Source organism: Pangasianodon hypophthalmus, chromosome 26, assembly GCF_027358585.1.
Source record: "Pangasianodon hypophthalmus isolate fPanHyp1 chromosome 26, fPanHyp1.pri, whole genome shotgun sequence".
Taxonomy (NCBI): Eukaryota; Metazoa; Chordata; class Actinopteri; order Siluriformes; family Pangasiidae; genus Pangasianodon; species Pangasianodon hypophthalmus.
Window position 1 is genome coordinate 7,895,014 of NC_069735.1, and position 25,484 is coordinate 7,920,497.

The following is a 25,484-nucleotide window of genomic DNA, read 5'->3' on the forward strand; positions in this document are numbered from 1 at the left end:
CACTTCTGACCCTCCCCAACAGCACACACACACACACACTTCTGACCCTCAACAACAACAACAGCGCGCGCGCACACACACACACACACACACACACACTTCTGACCCTCAACAACAGCGCGCACACACACACATACACTCACTTCTGACCCTCCCCAACAGCGCGCGCACACACACACACACACACACACACACTTCTGACCCTCCCCAACAGCGCGCGCGCGCACACACACACACCCACACGGACACACACACAGAGGGAACATCCTCTGCGTTCAGCAGCATTAAGCCTCTCAGCCTCTCACTTTGCGCACAGACACAGTGCGAAGAAGAAGTTGAAGAATGTTCCCACGGAGTCCATCATTCATACATCGACTCTGCATTACTGAATATCTCTGCATTATTACTGAATATTAATACAGGCTGCGCGTTTTTTTCTTCTTCCTTTTTCCTTTTTTGAAAAGTCAGGCGCATCTGAATAATTCCCAGTGTAATTTTATCACCCAGTATAATTTTGTGCTTGGGGTAAGTCACTTATAGATTCTAATGTTCTAGTCTGGATTATACTGAAATAAACAACGTGGTGAATATGGATTTCCCCAAAATGAATGAAAGTCATGGCACATTGTGGTCGTGCGCAAAAGCGCCTCCAGATTCTTCAGTAAACCTCTCCACCGTGGAAATGAACGCCACCTGTAGCAATGCGTCAGTGGTAACCAAACTTCAAGCCACACGATCTAAAGGTGAGCTCTCCTCCTTTCATCTCATATCTGGATACATATATGAATGTGCACAGCATGCTGTTTGTGCTTCAGAAATATTCAGTGCTTTTTTTTTTTTTTTTTTCATTTTTTAATCAGTGCATTGCATGAGTGCATGCTTGAGGATCCACAGCTTCTAAGCATCCAGTTTTGGAAAAAAAAAAAATCTAATGCTTAGGACTAAAAGCTTCCATAGATCTCCGTAAAAGGATGTTTGGGAAACTCTGAAATGTTCTGTGTAAACCTGTACAGTGAAGCGGTTACCCATTCCCAAAGCTAGACCCATCAATCAACCAGTGAGCCACTGAGAAACCAATTTCTCCCCCAAGTGTGTGCTTTCAGGCGAGGCGTTGTTGGTCTTTTCATGCAATGTCCATGAACCGGGAATGAGTCAGGAATGGTTTTCAGGTTTTGAGAGCCTGTGTTCATTCCCTCTTGCATCAGTGTGCATCTTAAAGTAAAAAGACAAAATTAATTAATGCAGAATGTGTGACTTGTGGTTTTAACTGCCATAAATCAGCACTTTTTTAAGTATAGTGGTGATTTCCATCCTAAGAACATGGTTTGTTGCTAAAACACAAATATTGTACCTAATATCAAAATCCTTACGTCATATTATGGCAATACGATGTTTTATTGCTGCTGTGGACTGCCTTTAAACTTCACAGTCTGTATTGTTGCAGTCATATGATTCTTGCTGGTCTCACTGAACAATTTTGGAATTTGCCGTGTAATTGCAAAGCCCCAGTTGTCTCCATGAGATGGAGTAGCACACCGGCAGCTCTGTTTGTCTGTGAATATCTTCCGTATACATATGGGACTGCCATAAAGCAGTTTGCAAAGCATTTACAATCTACATTAATTCAGATGTGTATCCTGCTTGGGAATATTGGGAGGATGTATTCAAAAGATAATGGAGAGGAATCTTAAATGTAAGGCACATATGACATTTCAACACTGACAAGACTGGAAACACATGCCAAAATTACTACTACTAAAATTCAATAAAATTACCTTTATTACAGTATATTGTTTTATTTTATATAGTAATAAAGGTAATTTTATTGAATTTTAGTAGTAGTAAAATTCAATAAAATATTAAAAAATATTGCTATATATGTGTGTGTGATATATTGCTATATATGTGTGTGTGAGTGGGGGTGTGTGTGTCTGTGTGTATATATATATATATATATATATATATATATATATATATATATATGTATATATGTGTGTGTATGTGTGTGTGTGTGTATGTGTATGTATGTATATAGATAGATAGATAGATAGATATAGATATGTATAATTTTATTAAAAAACATTGTGTAAAAAATGTAAACAAGCCACACTGAATTGAAAAAAAAAAAAAAAGAAAACCAAAATGCTACCAAATGATATGAATGAGTGTATATCAATATTGTGTATTCTCAGAAAGAATGGTTCCATCCAGCACCCTTCTTGCTTTTTCTTAAGATTTATACAGAAATTATTCCAAGTCGAGCTCTTTAAGGAAGCTGAAGCATCCTTGGATGGAACCCTTGAGTGTAGGAGTTTGAAAAAAGCATGTCATGTCAAATCATTATCGAATTATTGTCAAATCACAATGAGGTCAGAATGAACCTCGGTGGTGTGGTGATGAAGCATCTTTTGGTTGGTTGGATCGTATATAAGTGTGGCAGTGACTCCACACTGCAAAAGAACATGAAGATAATTGTGGAAATGTGTACCCGTGCCATATGCTCCTTATTTATCTGAAAAGCGTTTTATATTGATTCTCAAGCACACGTAAGAAAAACAGATTTACTTCATGATTGAACCTGATCCCGTGCAAACCTTGTAGGCATTTCAATGAGCTACGGCAATGCGGATGGATTCTATTCTGATTTACACAAACGATGGACAATAATGCTCAGCTTAACCTTCACTTTTCATCCAAATGAAGTCAAGCAAATTGTTATTAAATTGCAAGCATGAGGCCGCGCAGGCATTATTACCGTTTCACTGCTACCATTTCAGCATCATATCCTTTTTATGAGGAAAAAAAAGAAAAAAAATAGAATCCCTGAGGCTTCTTCAGCCTGTCCCTCTGGAGGAACCAGCTGAGTGTTTTCCTATGAGAGGATTATAAGTAGAGCCCCTTTAGGAAGCTAAGAAACTAACTATCCAAAGATCCATTAAAGCCTTTTTTCTAGGAATGTCTCATAATTACCACAATTTTGTCATCATCATTATCATCAGGTGCTGAAAAACACAGAGCTGCTACAGCCAAAAATATACACCTGTTCAGCTCTGTGAATCATTTTATGGTTACAGCACTTGGGTGCCTTTGCATTATGCTATAATTTTGAGTCTTTCCATTCAAATGGTGTTCATTCATGGATATTTGTTGAGCCTCCATGATTCTTTTCTTTTTTTTTTTTTTAACCTAAAACCACTAAAACAACCAGATGTAAAGATGAAAAATCTCCTTATTCTAACTGCTCATTAAATACTGTTTAGGAATATTTGACTTTTGAGTAGCTTTAGTGTAATTTTAGAAAATATAAGGCCCCTAGTGTGAGAGAAATATTAGGCTGGAGCCCTCCAGCCATAGAATTGGAGTCCTGATTAAAACTATAAAACACACTCCCGGTGCAACAGAGATAGGAGAGGATAGAAAGAGAGAGAGAGGGAGAGAGAGCACATAAAAACACTGATGCATGTCCATGCTCTCTGGTGATTAGATATTTAATGTCAGTCTCATGCGCTGAAGTGTTTGGCTTCTGAACATCTGCATAAAACGAGAGTGATGTATTACATACCCTGCCTCTGCCAACACTCTGTTGATAATAATGGAAAATTTGCACGGTCTCACTAGCACAGTCACAGATGTGCAGCGAATTTGGTCTATAAATTCACAATCACGTTAGGGACACAAGTCAAATGAATAGGGCAAAAACATACGCAACAGCAAAGTGAGGAGGGAGACATCTGTTTCACATACACAGTGGCGTATTGCAATGTTAATGGTCTTTGTTTTTGCATGGAAAGATCAATGATCGGCTAAACCAACCGTAGTCATCTGACTGGAATACCAATGAGAGGGATTTGGATTAATTTATTATATTTATGAATGAAGTAATAAGAAAATGAATAAGAAAACCCCTAAATTAATCTTCTCCTTAATCTTAATTCATAACATTCCCATTCCTTTTATCCCATTTATTTATTCTTTTTTCTTTATCCCATTCTATTCTATACTATACCTTTATTTGGCTTTTGCAAATTCTTATGAATTAACTAAGGCCATGTAATATGAGAAATACTTACAAATATGAGTCACAATAACATCAAGTAGAGTATCAGAATCAGAATCAGAAAGTATTTTATTGGCCAAGTAAGATTTCACTTTAGAAAGATTTACATCTAGAAGTGTTAAACAACTTAGAACAGTGATCAAAAATATTGGAACATGTGACTGACAGGCGTTTCTTGTTGCCCAGGTGTGCTCTGTTAGACTGATTGTTTAAACAATAAGTAGCACTGAATGTCTACTCTTGGTTTGAGCCCGGGGTTTAGCAGATGAAGACTGCATTTGCTGTTAAAAAGAATAAACCAACATGAAGACCCGAGAGCTGTCTATGGGAGAAAAACAAGCTGATAAAAGAGGGAAAATTGATCAGAGCCTTTGTATTAGGACATTAGCATTAGGATTAGCTAATACAACAAGTTGGAATGTCCTGAAAAAGAAAGAAACCACTGGTGTACTAACAACCAGACATCAAACAGGTAAGCCAAGGAAAACAACAGCAGTTGATGACAGAAACATTGTGAGAGCTGTGAAGGAAAACCTAAAAACTTCAGTCAGTGACATCACTAACAACCTCCACAAGGGTGAACATATCACAATCCACAATCCAGTCTTCGAAGAGCAGAAGGATAGAGGCCATACCACAAGATGCAAACCACTCATCAGCAGTAAGAATCAGAAGTGGAAGGTTTTAGACTGGACAAGTGAATTACCAGACCATAACCCAACTGAGCATGCATTTCACCTCCTGAAGAGGAGACTGAAGGGAAAAAAAACCCAAAACGAACAACAACTGAAAGACGCAGTGGTACAAGCCTGGAAAAGCATCACAAAAGAAGAATGCAACAGCTTGGTGATGTCAGTGTGTCGCTGGCTTGATGCAGTTATTGCAAACAAGGGATATGCAACCAAATATAAATTATTTACTTTAATTAACTTGAAAACTATACTGTATGTTCCTATACTTTTGCTAAAAATTGTGTGATCTGCCACCAAAGGTGCCATGTTCTAAGTTATTTAACTCATCGAGATATAAATATTAGGAAATGAAAGGTCAAATTATGATCTATTGTTTCATATTGATCTTTTGACCTCTGCCATTGTGTAGAGATTGACCTTGCTGTTCCAATACTTTTGGAGGGGACTGTATTTCCCACTGGGTTGCTTTAAATGTTACTGATTCATAATTTTAGATATTAAAGCTAGTTTATAGTTTATCAATTAAAAAAAAAAAAGAAAATATATACGTTTTGGCTACAGATTTATCATTAGAATTTGCCTATAGGCGTAATATCATGTCAGCATAGTATTAACCTGATTAGATACAGACAATAAGTAACGAAAGCATTGAAAACGTGCATATTAAATCATTTTCCACATCATGATATTGAAGAAGTATTGAACTTTGCATACTTTGTTCAACACTACCCACCAATTTTGGCATAGAGCCTAAATAAACTGGCTTGAAACCATTTAATTGGCATGAAATTGCAGCAAGCTTGGTTAGCTGGTTTAATAAGGCATGTGACATTGTTAATTGCAAAGCTAAGCCCTATTGACTGTCATTAATTAAGGAAAACTGAAAACTGCCACAACAATCTAGCTACTACTGGGTAAACGCCCTTTGACTCAATCAATGTTGTATCAGTTCTGGAGAGAAGCTGTGTTAGTCAGTTCTCTAGCAAGAGATTCAGAGAGAGATTGACGGAATGGCTATTCAGTGTGCAGTAACAGTGTTTAAATCCTTAAACATGAACACTGGGTACATCTCAGATGCAGTCACACTCTGAGGAAAGAGAAAACGGAGTGTCAGAGTTGACACTGGTTGCTCAGTTACAGGATTGTAGCTGATATTTGGAGGGCATGATGCATACAGTAATTCACAGTTCAGAGACTTGAAAATGAACAGAGTGGAATCTAATAAGTTTAGGGAATCCCAGTGAAATTCTCTTCACCAACGGCTTACTATTGATCATGTGATGTACCTCAGTGTGCTGTTTTATGAAAACAAAAGCAAATCAGGATTTTAAATACCTTTTACGCCCCTCAAAGGAAAATTAGTGGTGCAAAAACCCAGAGTAAAGGTTATATTAGAAGATGCAGACATGGACATTAGGGGGAAATGGTATGCATTATGTACAGGGTGCTGTATTCAGTCCAAAAATCCAAAAAAATCATGTCAATATTTACACGAGAAATGTTACACATATTCAGAGGTTACACTACCTGTGTGTAGTTCATGCCTCCAAGGTTGGCAGATTTTATTTGAGTAGAAGTGTTCTACTGTAGATGTGGGTTTTCAGTAGTATCTAGACCACTGCTTTTAAGCACAAGCACTTTTATTTAAGCCTGAAGAAAATCGAAGGATATAAAATATGGACTAAAGATGCAGATAGCATTTTTTCCCTTCGCTGCCAAAAGTAAAAATATGTATCATAAAAGCAAATAGAAAAATGAAAAATAAAAAAGACAATATGATGAAATATGAATGAGAAAATTACAAACAAAATGAACTTTTTATGAGAATCTAGTATATTGCCAATATTTTGCTGCATCAATTAATCACTGAAAATTTGATTTCATTTCATAATAAATTACCTTGTTCGGCCCTTATTATTCAACAGCTTATAAAATAGCACTTGATCCAGCGCATCCTATTATTTTGCATTTTATTTTTGTATATCGTGCGGCAACAGTGTGTTGTCTATTAATAATGTCTATATTAAAATAACCTGCAACTGTCCGAGTAGCATTTAGTTTGTAGTTTGTCTGAGATCTAAATAATGATGTGGACAATTTCAGTAATAAATCCTCATTATGTGTGGATAACTCGAGTCTGAATACAACTCAGTATGATTTGTGGTTTCTGAAATTGAAATTCCTGAGAATAATCGCAGAAGCTGATTACTTCAGTTATTGCCCAGCTGTAATCAAAACAGATTTTTTTTTTTTCTCGTCACTGTCCGCATGATTGCTACTGGATGCACATGATTGCTACTGGATGCACATGATTACTACTGGATGCACATGATTGCTACTGGATGCACATGATTGCTACTGGGTGTACATGATTACTACTGGGTGTACATGATTACTACTGGGTGCCACATCTGTGATAAAGATGATCCAAGTTCTCCAAATCACTATATCAGCAAGTGTAGCACAGGAAGCGGCACAGGAGTTTTCATCACTAATGACTAATGTACCATGACATCATCTTAGGTTATCATGACAAAGGCAATTGCCTCTTTGATTAGGACTCAAATGAAAATCCCACCGATGCCCTAACGAAGTCCCCGACTAGGCTTAGTTTTGCTCTGGTATTTAGGAGGTCAAATAATGTTCTTCATTACATGACTCTTCCTTCCTTCCCTCAGAAATGTACTCGCTGCGGATCCTCCTCTACTCTCTGATCTTCCTCTTGAGTGTGTTTGGCAACCTGCTGATCATCGTGGTGCTGGTGGTGAACAAGCGTATGCGCACCGTCACAAACTCCTTCCTGCTCTCGCTAGCTGTCAGTGACCTCATGATGGCCGTCTTCTGCATGCCATTCACTCTCATCCCTAATTTGCTGGAGGACTTCATCTTTGGAGCTGCCATGTGCAAGACCGTTGCCTATTTCATGGGTGAGGTGCTCTCCATTTCACCTTTCACTACCTACTGAGTTTCAGTGATTTATAGGGGATATTAGAGGATTTTAATATTATATCCATTGGCATATTTTGCATATCTCAAAGCAAATAGGATTGTGCTGTAATAATTTTAAAGAAAAATAAATCTTTACTGTAAAGACTCTCATTTTAAGCGGAAAAACAACACCCCTTTTTTAACATCATTCAAGTTATACCGGGAGCCACATATTTACAGCATGTTGTTCTTATACTACTACTGCTACTACTACTAATAATAATACATTACATTTGTTTTCTGCTTTGTAAGCAGTTAGACTTGTGAGAAAAGGCACAGACTGTCCCACTGAACCTAACTCTACTTTAACCTTTCAAACTGTTTATACAAAATGAGTTGTGTAAATTTGCCACTGTGAGAGCATGTTGACTTGAGAACAAAGTAGACAAAGTAACATTAGCAACATTATTTATTAGAGGAACAACACTAGGAAAATGAAAGTAATTGATAGGAATAGCAAAGGAATGTAGGGAAAACCCAAGTAATGAAAGGCCAAGATATGAAGTTTGTCAGTTCAGAGAATGTTCACCAGAAGGTTGTCGTTTCAAACCCTGGCACTGTCTAGCTGCCACTGTTGGGTCCTTGAGAAGACCTTAACCCTTAACTGCTCAATTATATCCCGACTTAATTGTAAGTCACTCTGGTCTGCCAAATAAATGCAAGTATAACTATGGGACTGTCTGACTGTTAGGAGAAAGGAATTCCAGAGTTGATGTGCCACAAAAAAGCTTGATTCCTGCGACAACAAATGTTAGATGGAGAGATAGCAAGACATAAGAGGAAAATCTAAGAGTGTGGAGTGTTTGGTAGGGACGGAAAAAGCCAAATGAATTGCGAGTATTGAGGGCTTTATAAATGAAAAGGAGTACAGCTCTAATAAGGTCTTGCGATCAGGTGTTGGTAAGAATCCAGAATTTTGAATTCTGGATCATTCTGCATGCTTATGGGGTGATCTGGAGCTGTTTTGTGTAAACATAATCCAGGCTTCTATATATCTAGCTTCTACAAGATCTCTATATATTGTATATATTAATATTACAAAAAAGGCAGTTATGACCATACAGCTAAATTGATCCTTGTGAGTAAATAGACTTGCTTCAGATTTCGCTAATATGATAATAAACAGGGATTAAATTGGGATTTAGAAGACTAGCGCTTTAACATTCAATTAAAACAAGTTTACAATTTATATGTTTCTTTACTAAGGTTATAATTTAACTAAGTATAAATAACAGGCCAGACATTCAGTTGTCAGTCTTCCTTGTTTGACAGTTTTGCCATCAAATTTATATCCAGATATCTCTTACTTCTTTTCTGGCAAAGATACATAAATCAGTAAACTGTATAAACTGCATTACATCACTATTGTTATCATTATTCCATTTACCTTCCCATCAAATTATTGTACCTGAGCTCGATTCCAAGTTTATCCTGATAATAAACCACGACAGTGACCTTTAAATTATTATTTTATTTTCAGTACCACTAAATTTTAGATTTGAGAATCTGCAGTGAGACCAATGGTAATCTCATTTGTAATATAATCATAAAGTTATAATAGTAAGCCTTTCCTTTCCGCATTGCATGCTGTTGGGATTTTGATCCCTCTTGCACTGCTTCGTACGAGGCAGCGACTGTTACTATTTTAAGTGTTGTGGACTATATCATTTTCTCTGCATGACTATGTGACTATGTGAGCTGAGAAACTAATAATGTATGCAGGGTTGTTATACACTTCTTTGTGAAAATATAGCTTTGTTCTTTAGGCAGCAAATTCCACCTTGGCCTAACACAAATGTTTCACCAGGATGTGATCGTCATAATATTTCCTCAATACTGAATATCATCAGGAAAACACTAATCCAGAATTAAGTACTCGCAGTAGGCATGCCATACAGTTATCTGCCTCTGGATGGTAAAGATAAGTTTTTGATGAGGGTCGAACTGGAATCAGTAATGCCTGCCTAGTGGAGTGTCAGACCTCTGGGCTTAATTATCAATTCGTTTACAAGGTAAGATCAATTTGATTGCAGTCTTATTATTATTATGGTTGCCTGGGAAACACGGCATCCGTGTATCCTTGGAAGGAGGAGAATGATTTAATGGTCTTTATGAACTAAGTTGAACTAGATATGCCATTATGTAGGAGTGCAAGAAGAAATAACACTGATAAATGAGAAGTTAGTGGAAGCTGTCTCGAATGTGTTATTAACTATAACAGAAACAATTGCCCCATAAAACACACAGGCCATTATGCCTCTATTTCGATGCATCACTAAAACACAGCATGGCCAAATACAATTCATGTGTGTTAATGTGAAGGCACAGACCATTGAACACCAGTAATACTTGTGCGATTATAAATTGTTTCAATTTCTCCCATACCCTGAGAGAGTGTGGAACAGATCAAGTACAGATGTAGTTTTGGGATTTTAACAGGCTGCTCCTTGTTGATCTTTGAATGTGTTTTAAATCCAGATTATAAGATTGCAATTGCAGGAATTAGCCCTAGATTGGTATGAAAGAGGATTATTTCTACTCAGAGCTTGGCATGGTGGTTGCACCCATTGGGTCACTCCCACAGTGCCATGTGTCCAGAGTTGAGTCAGAGGAAGAGTGCTGCTGTCGGTCCGCGGGAGAGAACGTTCTGTCACATCCTACAGCTATGCTAGTGGTTTCTTGCTTACTCTTGGTTTATGTTGCGCTCGTCATTTATTTAATCCAGCCTTTGGGCAGGCTGGTTTTCATCAGCCACAAGCAGTCAATGAACTATTACAGCTTCTTCCAACCATTGATTTTTGTGTCTAATCTCCAAGGCTATGTCTGTTAATGTCTGCCCTTAAGCATATAAAAGACCATCAAAGTCATGCCAAATAAAGGTGCACTGCCTTTAGGAGATGTGGGCTTCCATCTTTTATAAGTGTAGCCTGCCATTATTCTGCCGTTTAAGCGTGGTCGCCTCTAACTGTGCTTTACACCTATTGTAAATTCTTTTAAGAAGAAATGAGACAGTCATAAGACAGCTATTGTCCAAGCTTAAATCACCACAACTTTTTTCCTTTCAGTCTGAAAGCCTCTACACTAGAAATCTGGCCTTTTTTTGAAAAAAAAAAAAACTCCATCATCCTTTTAAGTCGAGATTATATGGTTTGTGAATAGGAAATCAAAAATGACGTTTGAGACAATTTTAGCTGTGGTCACCCCCCAGCCATTAAGGGATTTGCACAGTGAACTTTTTCTAAGACTCTTCAAGCTTCATTGACTTTCTTCATGAAAAGCTTCATTTCATTCATATGTTATCTGGGCTCAAGGGAGGAAGCGCTTAAGCTTTAGGGCAACTGTGGCATCATTTTTTTTTCCCGACACCTCAGAAGTGATTGCACGCCGCACAAACTTAAAAGTCGCCCTGAACAAAATCAATCAGTGAAAAAGAAATGCTTTGAAAAGATAATTTACAAGGAACACTTCATGTTTCTGAAAAGAAAAAAAAAACAAAAAAAAGAGAAACACTCAGTTCTCACTAATATATTCTCCCAAACTCCAGGACTTCTGGATGATTCTATAGAAAGCAGAAGGAGCATCTATTATCCAACTAGGAAATTTTTCATGACTCATTAGCTCAGGAGCAGCTCCATGGGTAAATACATTTTAAAGAATGATTATCAAAGCGATCCATCTGTGGTAAAATTGCGTAATCCTAACATTGGTGATATAATAAAATAAACTCACCGGCCACTTTAATAGGAACACCCGTACACCTGAGCATTGCACTTATCCAGTCAGCTAATCATGTTGCAATGCATAGAATCATGTAGATACAGGTCAAGAGCTTCAGGTAGCATTCACGTCAAGCATTAGAATGGGGGAAAATGTGATTTCAGTTGTTTTGATTGTGGCATGTTTGTTGCCAGATGGGCTGGTTTGAGTATTTCAGAAACTGCTGATCTGGGAATTTCACGCACAGCTGTGTCTAGAGTTCACACAGAATGCTGTGAAAAACCAAAACATCCAGTGAGCAGCGGAAATGGCTTGTGGATGAGAGAGATCAGAGGAGATTGGCCAGGCTGGTTCAAGCTGACGGGAAAGCTACAGTAACTCAAGTAACCACTCTTTACAACCGTGGTGAGTGGAAAAGCATCAGCACTTGGATGGGCTACAACAGCAGACGACCACTTGGAGTTCTACTCCTGTCAGCCAAGACCTGGAATGTAAGGTTACATGGGCACAGGCTCACTGAAATGGACAGCAGAAGATTGGAAAAATGTTCCCTGCTCTTTTTCCAGTCATCAATTCCAGTTTACGTGATTCTGTGCCTGCTGTTGTAGTCAATCTGCCTCAAGTTTCAACATGTTTTGCCTTCTGAGATGCTTTTCTGCTGCCCAGAGTGAAAAAGAGTGGTTATTTGAGTTATCATAGACTTCCTGTCAGCTTGAACCAGTGTGACAATTCTTCACTGACCTCTCTCATTAACAAGGCATTTCCACCTGCAGATCTTGCTTGCTGGACGTTTTTTTGTTTTTTCACACCTTTCTTTGTAAACCTTAGAGACTATTCTGTGTAAAAAAAATCCCAGGAGATCAGCAGTTTCTTAAATACTCAAACCAACCTGTCTGGTACCAGCAACCATGCCTCGGTCTAAGTCACTGAAATCATATTTTTTCCCCATTCTGATGTTTGATGTGGACATTAACTGAAGCTCTTAACTATGCTTTTATGTATTGTGCTTACTGGATAATTGCATGAATAAGCAGGGGTTCAGCTGTTCCTATTAAAGTGGCCGGTGAGTGTATACTAACATGAAATCTTTGTATGTGGCTGGTTTTCTTTTTTTAATTAAAACAGTTGTGTGAATGGTATAAAGGTTATTTGGTCACAAATAAACTTTGATTAAAATGAACAGTGGCCTTGATGTGAGACAAAACATACTGATGTTTAATTTATGCATTGATGCTTTTTGCTGCTTCCATACAACAAAACCCTGCAGAACAACTGGCTGAGCAAACCTGCATATACATATTCATATATGCAAAAGTTGTTTGGTGGAGTGCATTCCAGTGGCTTGTACTGAAACATATCATTTTTTTCTATAAGCCAATTAAAGCTATGAATAGGCTTCTTACCAACAATGACCTCTCGAAGTGGTAACTGTAATAATAATAACTACTGTAGAAAATTAGAGAGGGAAAAAACAGGCATACAATGATCATAAACACTGTATCCAGTCTCCTCGGAAAGGCAGAAGCATCAAATCATGTGAAATATTTATCAGAGAAATAAAGCAGTTGAGAGCTGCAGAATTACCCAGCGCTGCCTTAAGGCATGCATATCACAGATTCTTGTTAGACGATTTTGTCGCTTAGTTACAGCACCATTCCTGTAGGCTACTTATCACATGTCTCGTACTTCCTCCCACAATTCTCCACAGGTATCTCCGTCAGCATTTCCACCTTCAGCCTGGTTGCCATAGCAATCGAGAGGTACAGCGCCATCTGCAACCCGCTGAAGTCACGGGCATGGCAGACCCGCTCCCATGCTTACAAAGTCATTGCTGCTACCTGGGTGCTGTCAGTGGGCATCATGGTACCGTATCCGATCTTCAGCACGCTGGTGCCCTTCTCCAAACCCAACAACACCACTGCTCACATGTGCCGCCCAGACTGGCGTGTAAGCCAAATGGAACAGATATGGTGAGTTCAGTACTCAGCATGATTATATCTAATGAATTTGAAGTCAGCCAGCCTGATCTCACACATGACTGGAATTCTTATGAGCAAGAATAATTATAGTGGATCAACTCCTGAAAAGTGACAGCTGTTCTGTTCCAATTTACTCAATGGGAATGACGTATACTATAAGCTCGGTACTATTTCTTTACTATAGCTCCCCTCTTTCCAGTCTCTTACTAACCTCCATCTTCTCCTTAACAGACTAGATTTTTTTGTAAAAAAAAATGTTTGTTTTCTTCTCAATGGATTGCACTTTTTATGAGACTGGATTGCAGGATTGTAGTCATTTATCACAATAAATATTCACAGTATGGCAAGGTAGTCCAGTCATTTATCATTATTTTCAAATTTCCTTCAAGTGCACTGTGAAACAGAGCAGATAAATAGATTAATGTTTTTTATGCTAAATTCACTGGTTGGAAATGAATATTAAAAACTAAGAGTTTTTGGAGTGATTCTACAATTCATTGATTCATTGGGGTGCCATTAGTGTCCCACCGCGTATAGATAAAAGACATTTTAAACACAGGTAATGCATCCTCCACATCAACCTATGTGCATGTTTCAGATAAATACCTTAAACCATTATTAAAAACCCATTTACAGCACTTTTACCATCCAAGCCACATCCATCCATTATCACCACATTTTACCTTGAAATAACTAAATCACTAAATGTAAAGACTGATCACTAAAATGCTTCAAAAATCATATTCCTTTTGCATTACTGTGTGATTCAATTTAACATCTCATGCTTGAAACAGCCTCTTCCATGAGTCATCCATTACAGTTATGAAAAATGGACATTTTAGTAACCTACAATCATTTGATGAAAGCTGTTGCCTGAGCACACTCTATGTGCTATGAAATGTTCGGAATATTCAACATCATCTGAATTCCCAGAAGATCATGGGAAGAAGAAAAGTATGTTCTCTTATTATTTTACTTTATTTTCAATGATATTGTGATATTGACTGATTACATCACTTAGAACCCTCTTACCCAAATTATAGATTGAAAGTGAATTATTAAAAAAAAAGACTGTTGGGTAAATGATTAGAAAGTCCTTAACAGTCTTTATGGATGCTAATTAATGACGTTTTATGTAATTGTAATGAAACTAATAATTCTTGTGCATTTCTCTAAGCACATCAGCTTATTCTTTTTAGCATATTCTCTAACAGAAAAAACATTGCTGCCATTTTTTTTAATGAGATATTCTGACCAGAGATGGGTTCTAACATGACTAAATTCATGTTTTCTTAGATCCAGTGTTGTAAAATGATAAAGGAAAAAAAAAATCAAGGGCTAAATGGTGCCCCAATCATGGAGATACCCTGGTATTCCTTGGTGAACAAAGATATCATTGTTCTTTCAGCTGCTCCCGTTAGGGGTCGCCACAGCGGATCACTGGTTCACATGTTGATTAGGCACAGGTTTTATGCCGGATTCCCATCCTGGTGCAACCCTCCCATTTAATCTGGGCTTGGGTCTGGCACTGAGCGTACAGTCCCAATGGCTGGGTTGGTTCCCTGCCCGTGAAACGAACCCAGGCTGCGGTGCTGAGAGCGTAGGATCTTTAGCTGCTAGACCACCAGGGACTTGCTGAACAAAAATAATATGGAAACTCAGAGTAACTAAACCATATCTGCAGGCATTTTATTGCCTCCCTCAGACTTTCGGTGTGAAGTAGAACAGGAGGTTAAATAGACTTTTAAGTGTTGAATGGATTGGTAATTAGTGGGCATGCAGAGGAGGCTGTCTCTAAAGATGATGGTCAGTAAACTGTGAACACTGAACGTTTTATAGGGTGAATAATTACGTCCTAGTATTATTATTGTTATTCTGAGGAGATATCTTACGGTTCAAGCACAAGAATATTTCTCTCAAGTAATGGCCTTGGCCATGGAGTGCATCATTAGTTTTGTTTGATGATGTTCTTGGGTTTGTATTTGAGCCATCTCAGATCTGCACTTTGAGCCATTCATTACCCCGGGCATGGCCCCTGAACTCACCTTGCCAGCCGAGAGTGGATTAAAGACACTGCAGCGATTATGAAATGAATTTAAAAAGCCCATCAGGGCTCTGATGCCTAAACACAAGGCTTAGAGATCGCATTGAATGATACTAAAATAAACCAAAAGAAGCTTCCGGATCACCGGCGATCATTTTCCAGTGCCTTCATCAATCCACTTCCTGAAGCCCTTTTGAGACAGTTTTGCTTTGATTGCTCGTGCCCTGGTGATGAATTTGAAAGCCACGTATGGAACAGAAAGACAAGTGTGTTTGAGATCAAATGAATGCACAAAGACATCAGCGAGATGAAAAAGATGAGCGCAAAGGACCAGCGGAGATGCATTCACGCAGCCCTCCCACGATGTCATTTGAATACCACAATGAAATAATAACACCAACACGCTTTGTGTCTTTTTTAGATGCAAGCCATGATTCAGTGCAGATCTACCAGATGTTAAGACAGATGTTTATTGGTAACTGTCTTGTAGATTGCTCCCAATATTGCCAGTACTCTTTAGCATTTATTGTTTTTTTTTTTCTTTCTGATGCTTGAGTCAGTGCCTGGAGGTGGAGGATTACACTAATTCAATAGCTCTTTAAAGCTCTTAGTAATCAGTAAGGCCACATATCACTAACTGAGCTGACACAAGTACTGTATCTGATAATTGCTTTAGTGAGTCTCCTCTGCACCGGATCATAGTTACTTTAAAAAGTCTTTATTGATTCAGATCTCTTTCATTTTGCTTATTGATCTGTTTTTTTTTTTATTATCTTTCTCTCAGGTACGTCTTGCTGCTTTTTATTCTATTCTTCATCCCAGGTGTGGTAATGATCATTGCCTATGGCCTCATCTCTAGAGAGCTCTACCGTGGGATTCAGTTTGAGCTGGAGCAGAAGAATGACTGTAGAGGTGAGAAGCAAAACTAGCCACTGAAATCGACTGAAATGCTGTTTTTTTTTTTTTTAGGCACAATGTCTTGCTGTTTGTGTAATGATGATGATCTCTTTTCTCAGGGCCCTTCAGGGTTTTAAGGCTGCAGCACAGTATTATTAATTCACTAATTGTGTAAGCTGGCAAATACATTTTCAATAAATCAATAAATCAATAAATCTAAATGGCCACCATGTTGCTGGTACAGCGACAGTTACTCACAGTTATAAGTCGCTTTGTATAAGAACATCTGCCTAATGACTTTTCTTTTTATGATACATAAATTGAAACTACCTACTTAAACGAAACTACCTAAACATTTATTGTGGAAAGACTTCACTTTAGCTCACTAGTAAGAGTGCAGTCATTCTTTATTCCTAAAAACAATGGATCTTTGGTCAAAATGGTTTTGTTTTATATATATATATATATATATATATATATATATATATATATATATATATATATATACATACAGTCAGGAAGTATTTGGACAATGACAGAGTTTTTGTGATTTTGCCTTTATACACCACCACAATGGATTTGAAATAAAACAACCAAGATGTGATCGAAGTGTAGACTTTCAGCTTTATTTTAAGAGGTTCCACAAAAATATGGCATTTACCATTTGGGAATTACAGCCATTTTAAGCAAAGTACATCCATTTTCAGGGGCTCAAAGGTATTTGGACAAAGTGACATAATTGTAAATATAACCATAATTTTAATACGTGGATGAAAATCCTTTGCAGTCAGTGACTGCCTGAAGTCTGGAGCCCATGTTCTCAAAACTCAAATTCTGAGTTGCTTTGCTAGGCCTTTACTGCAGCCACCTTCAGTTGCTGCTTGTTTGTGGGCTTTCTGCCTTCAGTCTTGTATTCAGTAAGTGAAAAGCATGCTCTATTGGGTTGAGATCAGGCGACTGACTTGGCCATTGAAGAATATTCCATTTCTTTGCCTTCACAAAGTCTTGAGTTGCTTTCGCAGTATGTTTAGTAATCAGTTTTGTAGCATTTGGCTGTTTTGTAGCATTTGGCTGAATGTGAGCAGAGAGTATAGCACTATAGAGAGTATAGCCCTATAGCCCTAACAAATACTTCCGGACCTAACTGTATACGTGTGGACACACGCGTTTTCCCATGATTGATTGAAGAGGAAATGCAAATTAAATAAAAGTCAAGTTTCCACACATCAGATGCAGGTGTAGGGCTTATTGGTCTAGAAGGCAGCCTTGAGGCATGTTGAATCAGTGTGATGAAAGTGTTTGGATGACTCAGGTTAAACGAAACCTTTCTTCCCCACTTGTGCCAATATGCCTTTACTTCCTGTGTGCCTTGTATGGCATTGTCTCTAGCATGGGGAATGGCTTTTATAATCCTCAGGGTATAGTTAAAACACATTTTAAAAAGTGGATTGTATGATTTTGATCTGGATTCTTTAGAATTGCAAAATGTACACTGGAATAAAGTGAGATCACCCAGCAAGTCTCAACATCTAGCTCTCCAGAAACAATGAGATTAGTTAACAAGATGAAGCAAATTAAGTTACGTTTAGGGGGTTTTGAGCATATCTGGGAATAGAGGGAAATGAGAATGCTGATAAAGCAGCTAAACAAGTGGTTAGCTATGATAGAGTTGATATTCAAATACAAATAAGTAAATCAGAAATTAAAAATTTCATATGGAAAGTAATGGTGAGACGATGGCAGAAGTTGGGAAAGCGAGAGAAATGAAAGACAAAGTTTTAACATCCTGACAAATCTTTTTTTTAGCTGTTCATATATAAACAATAGAACCTTATAAATGATTTATGCAATGTTAATGAATGTGTTACAAAGGTCCAATGTAGGTCATTTAAAAATGTTTAAAAAATATCACAACCTCATTTGAGCAACAAGTGTTCCTACTCATTTTGCCTGAATATTGTTTCGTGCAAATAATTTAAAACCATTGCATACCAGTGACAGACATTTTGGAAATAAACAGCTCTTTACAGTTCACATGTGCAGTAATACTGGCAGCACTGTGGATACATTACGCATTATTTTGGATTATGAGCTCTCATTATGTCTCTGAAGACGGCTTGCTTTTATCAAAAACCTTTCTCGCAAAGAGAATTTCTTTAGTGCTTCTTTTTGGTAAATACTTTACAGTTGCATATTGTCTGAGCCCTCATCTCTTTAAAGCTTTCAGTTCCAGTTTCTACAAAGGGGAATAAAAGCATTGAAGTGGTGTGGCATGTTTCTCCAGCTGTGAGGTATAGCACTGCTGTGATGAAGTGCAATAATGTAGTGCAGACCACAAGGCAGGGCTGGGAGGGATTGTAGTGGTTGTAGTGTAGACCCATTTTGTGCTGTTGTGAATGGTCCCATATGGATACCCTAAATATTTGGTTTTCCCAAAAACAGTTCAGAATACCCTAGTATGCAGTGAGAGAAAAAGTCTTTTGCAGTGAGAGAAAATATCTCTCTCTCTCTCTCTCTCTCTCTCTCTCTCTCTCTCTCTCTCTCTCTCTCTGTCTCTCAACATTTGTGTTGTTATGTGTCTGCTCATGGTCAAGGCCACTGTCAGCTCTCATGGCATTGGCTCTCACTCAGAGGATTTGAAAAGCTCCTCACTGCAAGACAAATAGATCATTGTTTTTTCCACACACAGGTGTAGACACCCATTCATTACCCACTCATTCTCTGCAACTCCTCCTTCCATTTACAGCCAGTGGTTCACCACACCCTTGCTACCACAGAATTTATGCCCAATACTCACCCTTGCTTCAGTAGATAATCTCACCTGGATATCATAGATTAGTCATTAACACTGTCCTGTGCTCATCCTAGGGACTCTTTACAATATGCTCATACTGAACATCCTTTCAGTACACTTGTTTGACACTGCTTGTCTTTATAGTATACAACTGTGCAAGAGTAATGACTCAGAGTTCCCTTTTGAGTCTGGTTCCTCTCAAGGTTTCTTTCTTGTCTCGTTGTCTCCTTGTCTCAAGTAGTTTTTTCCTTGACATTATCATCTCTGGCTTGTTCATTAGACAACTAGATCTACAACAAGCTTTCTATAAAGGTGCTTTGTGACAGTGACTACCGTTGAATTGAATTGGTTATAGTGGAATAACTGTATAGTCAATACAGTTACAATACAATGTTTAATATTAAAAGAATTCTGAGGTCAGCAAATAAACTAGGAATAAAGATATTGTTTAATAAGTATAAACCCAACATAAAGCTGAAAGATGAACACAAGTGTGGGTTTTATGGTTGAATTAAAACTAATGTAGCAAACCAAAAAAGGTCTGGGCAATACTCAGAAATGTGGGACAGGCTAAAAGTTAGGTGATCAGCAAACAGGCATTAACTAGACAAGAGTAAATAAGTATACATGAAGCAGGCTGATAACAATCATCATAGACACAGTTTGAAAAATAAAACTTAGCGTTCCGGTTATTTAAAGCAGTGGTATACAAAGTGGGGTCCAGGGACTCCAGTGGTCCATGAAGCATTGCCAATGGGTCAGTGATGTTTTTAGGAATCAAAACTCATTATTATGTTAAGATTATTATGTTGAACATTAACATTAATGTTCAATATAAAAGCAATGAACATTATTATGTCACCATCTGGTAACATTATACCTATTATTGAGTTCCTGTTGTTTTTAGCCAGTTTGACTGGGCACCTGGATTGAATGGGTTTAATCGAAACCTCAGTAACTCAAAAAACATGTAGGCTATAAATAACATCATGTTAAACAAATCTGTGCTGAGGGAGTCCATGGAATTTATTTTACAAGTAAAATGATCCCTGGCTGCAAAATGTTTGAGAACCCCTGATTTAAAGAGATACTTTAAGGAGTCTGATTTAAAGTGAATGTGACTGCTGTGACTGCAGGTGTCATTAGTAGCCCAGGGACTGAGAGCAGGGATAGATGCTTGTCTGGAGGTGATGTGATGAGGTCATGGGCTGAGGATCACTTCAGGAGTTTCAGACTCAAACACAAACAACCATGTTTACACCTAGTTGTTTCATGTGTCCTGGGGATTATCCATATAAAAATACAGGTGTAAATGTACCCAAGATTCACTTAATGCAGATTTGAATCCAGATCCATATTTGAATCCAAACCAGTTCAGGAAGAATGAGATGCATTTTAGCTACGTTATAAAGTGTAAATGCATCCGACTGTTCAAGCTACAATTTGGCCATGATTGCCATAGTTGCCACCTTTACAGAAATATTTTATATATATATATATATATATATATATATATATATATATATATATATATATATAAATGAGAAATTCTGCTAACACTTCACTAAAGGATGGTGTTCATAGGGATACTTGACACTTACATAAGTCCTGCATGACCGCTGACTGCTTATGAGCATTACAGCTTGAGCTGATTAGCAAATCTTGCATTTCAATCTGATTAGCCAGTGACAAATTTGACTACAAGTGAAAATGCATGTGTTTGCAGTGGATCCAGAGCCTATACCATGAACATGAGGGCAGGAATGCATCCCAAACCAGATTAAAGACAAATGAAATTATCGAGTGTAAACAGGGTCAATGTGCTGCACTTTAAATTTGTTTAAGCTCATGCGTGTTTGCTGTTCCAACAGTTCCAACAGCTAATGCAAAGGTACTTTATTGGCTGAAGGCATTGCAAATACATCTCAGTATATCTCAGTGTATATACATCAAGCATTTGTACATATACTTCAACCTACTTTTATTTTTTAGACGTCTATAAGTCAATGGGTCATAATAGTATAGTATCTATCTACAGACTTCAAATATAGACTGAAGTCTATGTACAGTATAGCAATAAAAACAAAATATGTGGTAACATTTACTGGTAGTGTTCTTAGAGCTACATAACTCCAACATAACTTGTGCATGACAAGTGACGTAAACCTGCAAAAAATATTAATAAGGTTTATTCCATCAAATGTCAGCTATGATAAAGCCTACTTTCTTCAATTTTTGATGTTAAGATCATGTCACCTGTGTAAAGTGACAGACTTATATGACATAAGGTTGTATTATAACATGTATAATAACTGACTTACTTCAGAATGCCATGGCAACCCATTTGTAGCTCTGGTACATCAGAATCACACAATGATGAAGGTGATGATGATGTAACATGTTGCATCATTTCCTTCACTCTGTGGTCGGAAAATAAATTATGCCTACTTCTGTTCTTAAGGTGTAATGACATCGACATTGGTATTAATCAAACTTATAAGCAAAAATAAGACGCACATGTTACTTAAGGGTAGGAAAACTTAGTATGTAGTAATCTGTTATGTCACTGTTAAAGCCTTTACTATGACAGTGTTATAGAGCAGGTTTTCATGTTATTACTACCAAATGTTGACAGGTAATCTTACTTTGCATGCTACATAACTGTGTGTGAGATACTCACGTTCTGACCTGTTATAACACAATCATATGTCAACAAGCATCTATGTCACTCGATTAAGGTGTTATGTCAACCTGACATCAGCATTGAAGAAAGCAGTCTTTATGTTACCTAATACCTACTGGAATAAGCCTCTTTAAATGTTTAAGTAGGGTTATGTCAGATGTTATGAAGGCCTATGCAGGTATCATGTAGACCTGTGAACATCTCACATGCATAAAGCAAAATGGTGACAGTTGATACTTATGTCAACGAGCATCTATGTCACATGACTCAGGTGTTGTCACAATGACATCAGCATTGATGAAAGCAGTCTTTATGTCACCTGATGCTTACTGCAGTAAGCCTCTAAATGTTTATGTAGTTGTTAGCTTGTTATTAAGGCTTGTGCAGATGCTGTCATATGAACATCTGCCATACATAAAGTGAAATAGTGAGAAGTTGAACCTTATGTCAACAAGCACGCTTATGTATATAAACACACATCTAGGTCAGTTGTTATGAAGGGCTTGTGCAGGTATAATGTAGCCCTATGAACATCTCCCATAAGTGAAGTGAAATAGTGACACTATGTTAAATGCTAACAAACATTTACAGTATATCACTTGACTCAGATGTCAAAGTGACATCAGCATTGATGAAAGAAGTCCTAATGTCACCTGATGTCTACTGGAATAAGCCTCCATAAACGATTATGTAGGTTTATGAAGAGTGTATGCAGGTAAAGTGAAATTGTGACACCAAGTTGAAAACTTGGCTTTTTTTAATGAACAAATACTACTCTAAAATAAAAAAAATTATAAATGCTTAGGTTGCTCTGATAAACTACTGAAAGATAATTGTCCTTCTCCTGACTTTACAAATTTTGTATAACCAAATAATATAATACTTGCACTGTCACTGAAGTTTGTTTTTAAATTAATTCTCTTTTAAAATGTAAAATCATATTTAAGACAAAACAAAAACAATAAAGCTGAAAGATCAGAATGGACAGTTGTCCTATTATAAATGTTTCACATTTTCCCCATCCTTTGTTCATTTCTGTTCTCAGCAATGAAGAATGGCGTGAATGGCACCATATCCCATGGCCAAGATGACAGCGATGGCTGCTACATCCAGGTTCCCAAGAAACCCCCAGCCATGGAGCTTTCCGCCATCAGCAACTCAGCCTCCTCCAAGCCGGACAGGCCACGCAGCAACACCTCTGAAGCCAAACTCCTGGCCAAGAAGCGCGTGATCCGTATGTTGATCATCATCGTAGCTATGTTCTTCATCTGCTGGATGCCTCTCTATACAGTGAACACATGGAAGGCGTTTGACCAGCAGTCAGCCAAACGGGCGCTCTCTGGCGCTCCCATTTCCTTCATCCAGCTGCTGTCTTACACGTCAGCCTGCGTCAACCCCATCATCTACTGCTTCATGAATGTGCGCTTCCGTAAGGCACTGCTGGCCACCTTCGCCTGCTGCGCCCTGCTGTGCCGCAAGCGCAAGAGGAGGGAAGGTGATGATGAGGTTACTGGGGTCACGGCTGCATCGATGTCTAAATTTAGCTACACCACTGTTAGCACAGTGGGGCCGTGTTAGCTTTGAATCTGGGGTTCGTCCAGATTGTATAAGTTTTAGGCACGTTTTTGTCTTGAGCGTATTAAAGAGTTTTTAGCATTTGTAAAATGTAGTCCTCTTTCTGTCTTGCTGATGTATTGATGTTAGAACAAATGAGAATGCCCAAGGCATTGCCAGAGATGAGTAAACAGCACTGATGCTGGTGCTCGGAGGAAATGATTGAGCACATTCATCTAAAGTACTATGGACAATCGCTAAAAAACACAGCTATCTGCTGAAAATCTACCTATCACAGACTGTGCCTGGGCCGTATAGGAAAATCATGTAAATATTCAATCATTTCTGCTGTGATTCATATACGTATACTGCATGAAGCAATCTGTCAGTTAGCTGTCTTGCCTTAGGTCAACTAAATAATGGCTACAAAATGGTACAGTCATTCATGAATAGAATATTATGGTCTTGTCGTTCGTCCTCATCATTTATGGTTTAAGTGTGAGTTTGTGTTCTCTGCATTGTTGTGTGTAAATTGTGTTAATGATCTGAGGAACCAAATTCTGCGACATACTTCATTACAAGCATACATTCCATAAGGAGATTATGCATCTTATTACCAAATCCTTATCCTCGATGCATACCTCTCAGCTTGCTGTCTTGAAGTTAGTACTCCTGACCAATCCACTGTTCTACAATGCTGTTTTCATAGGCAGCAAAGAATTTCTCTAAGTAGCTCTTTCTGTTTGAACAATTGTGCTTTGGGGTTTAAAGCTCAAGAAGTATTATAAACGGATAAAAAGCAGAGGGGTGTTTTTTTTTTTTTTTTTTTTTTTTTGAAGGACATGCATACAGATGTACAGGAACACACTCCAAAAAAAAAAAAAAAAGCATGGTAGTTGTCCTAATTGCTTTCTTGCTCATTGCAAGTTGATGAGGTTTTCTTGTAAAGTTCCTCTGAAATTATAAACCGTAATCTCAGCCCTGTTTTGAGGTGAGTTTAATATTACATACAAGAATATCTTGAATTCTGCTTGGCCTTAATTGTGAATAAGGTAATTGCAGTGCTTTTTTTTGGTCTAATTTTATTCCTGAATAACATATTTCACTGAAATTCACATTTAGAATGCCATGCTTTAACATACTTTAGCTAAAAAATAAAGATGTGATATACGTATAAGGTTTTGGAAAATAATCAGCTACGGGGTATTGTGATGCCATTACCAACCAAGTTGATAATTTTTCTAAAACATCATGTCTTAAAGTATTCATTCCTCTTATACCACAGTAATTTGCCAAGCGCTAACAATTTAAATTATTTTAAAAAATGACATGACTTTTTTTTTAATCCATATATAGTTCCATTTTGATGTTGTGGAGTGGCTGTGAAACAAATTACCCTTAATGAGACCAAAAAAAGTGTTTTTTCATGTTTCCTATGTCTGAAAACATAAAGTTATAGCTATACCTCTGACTATATAACTAACACTGTAGACTCATTCAAAAAATGTTAAATAAACATCACCTCACACTATAAATAATATAAGTATTAACCATATTAACCACTGACACACTTTTTGAGCCTGTTTATGTAGAGCTTCTGCCAAACAAGCCCCTGCCAGTTAGCTGCTAGTATAGAAATGATAAGGTACTAGAATGAACCTGTTAGTAGAAACCTGTGATATTTTCCTTGGAGCTGGAACTACTTGCTGTTAAAGAAATTAATCAACACTTTTTGACCAATCAGATTTGAGAATTCAACCATGCTGTGGTATAAATTGGAATAATAAGTGAAATAATAAGCTTTACGGGTCTAACCAATTGAAAGTTTTATTTTAGTTAAGCTCAGTGCAAGCTGCAAAAATGCAAAACTGTTGTACGTTGTGGTTAGGGACACTGCGAACTAGTGTTAATCACAGACGAAAGCTGTTCTCTCTCTCTCTCTCTTGTTCTTTTTATTCCGCTCTCTCTTTCACACACACGCAAACAGATGGACTTGAGCAGATCTGGACTGGAATTTATATTTTTCTAACATGTTTATCTCTTCTCAGTCTGTACATTACACCCATATGTCCATACCCT

General features: G+C 37.7%; 1 protein-coding gene across 1 annotated transcript; it reads left to right on the top strand.

The window, feature by feature from the left end:
* Positions 1 to 248: 248 nt before the first annotated feature.
* On the top strand, positions 249 to 23,516 carry cckbra (cholecystokinin B receptor a). The gene is made up of 5 exons (XM_026932106.3): positions 249 to 743; positions 7,428 to 7,676; positions 13,163 to 13,424; positions 16,262 to 16,389; positions 22,897 to 23,516. The coding sequence occupies exons 1-5, from the start codon at positions 590 to 592 to the stop codon at positions 23,427 to 23,429; spliced, it is 1,326 nt and encodes a 441-aa protein (XP_026787907.2). The 5' UTR covers positions 249 to 589; the 3' UTR covers positions 23,430 to 23,516.
* The last annotated feature ends 1,968 nt before the right edge of the window (positions 23,517 to 25,484 follow it).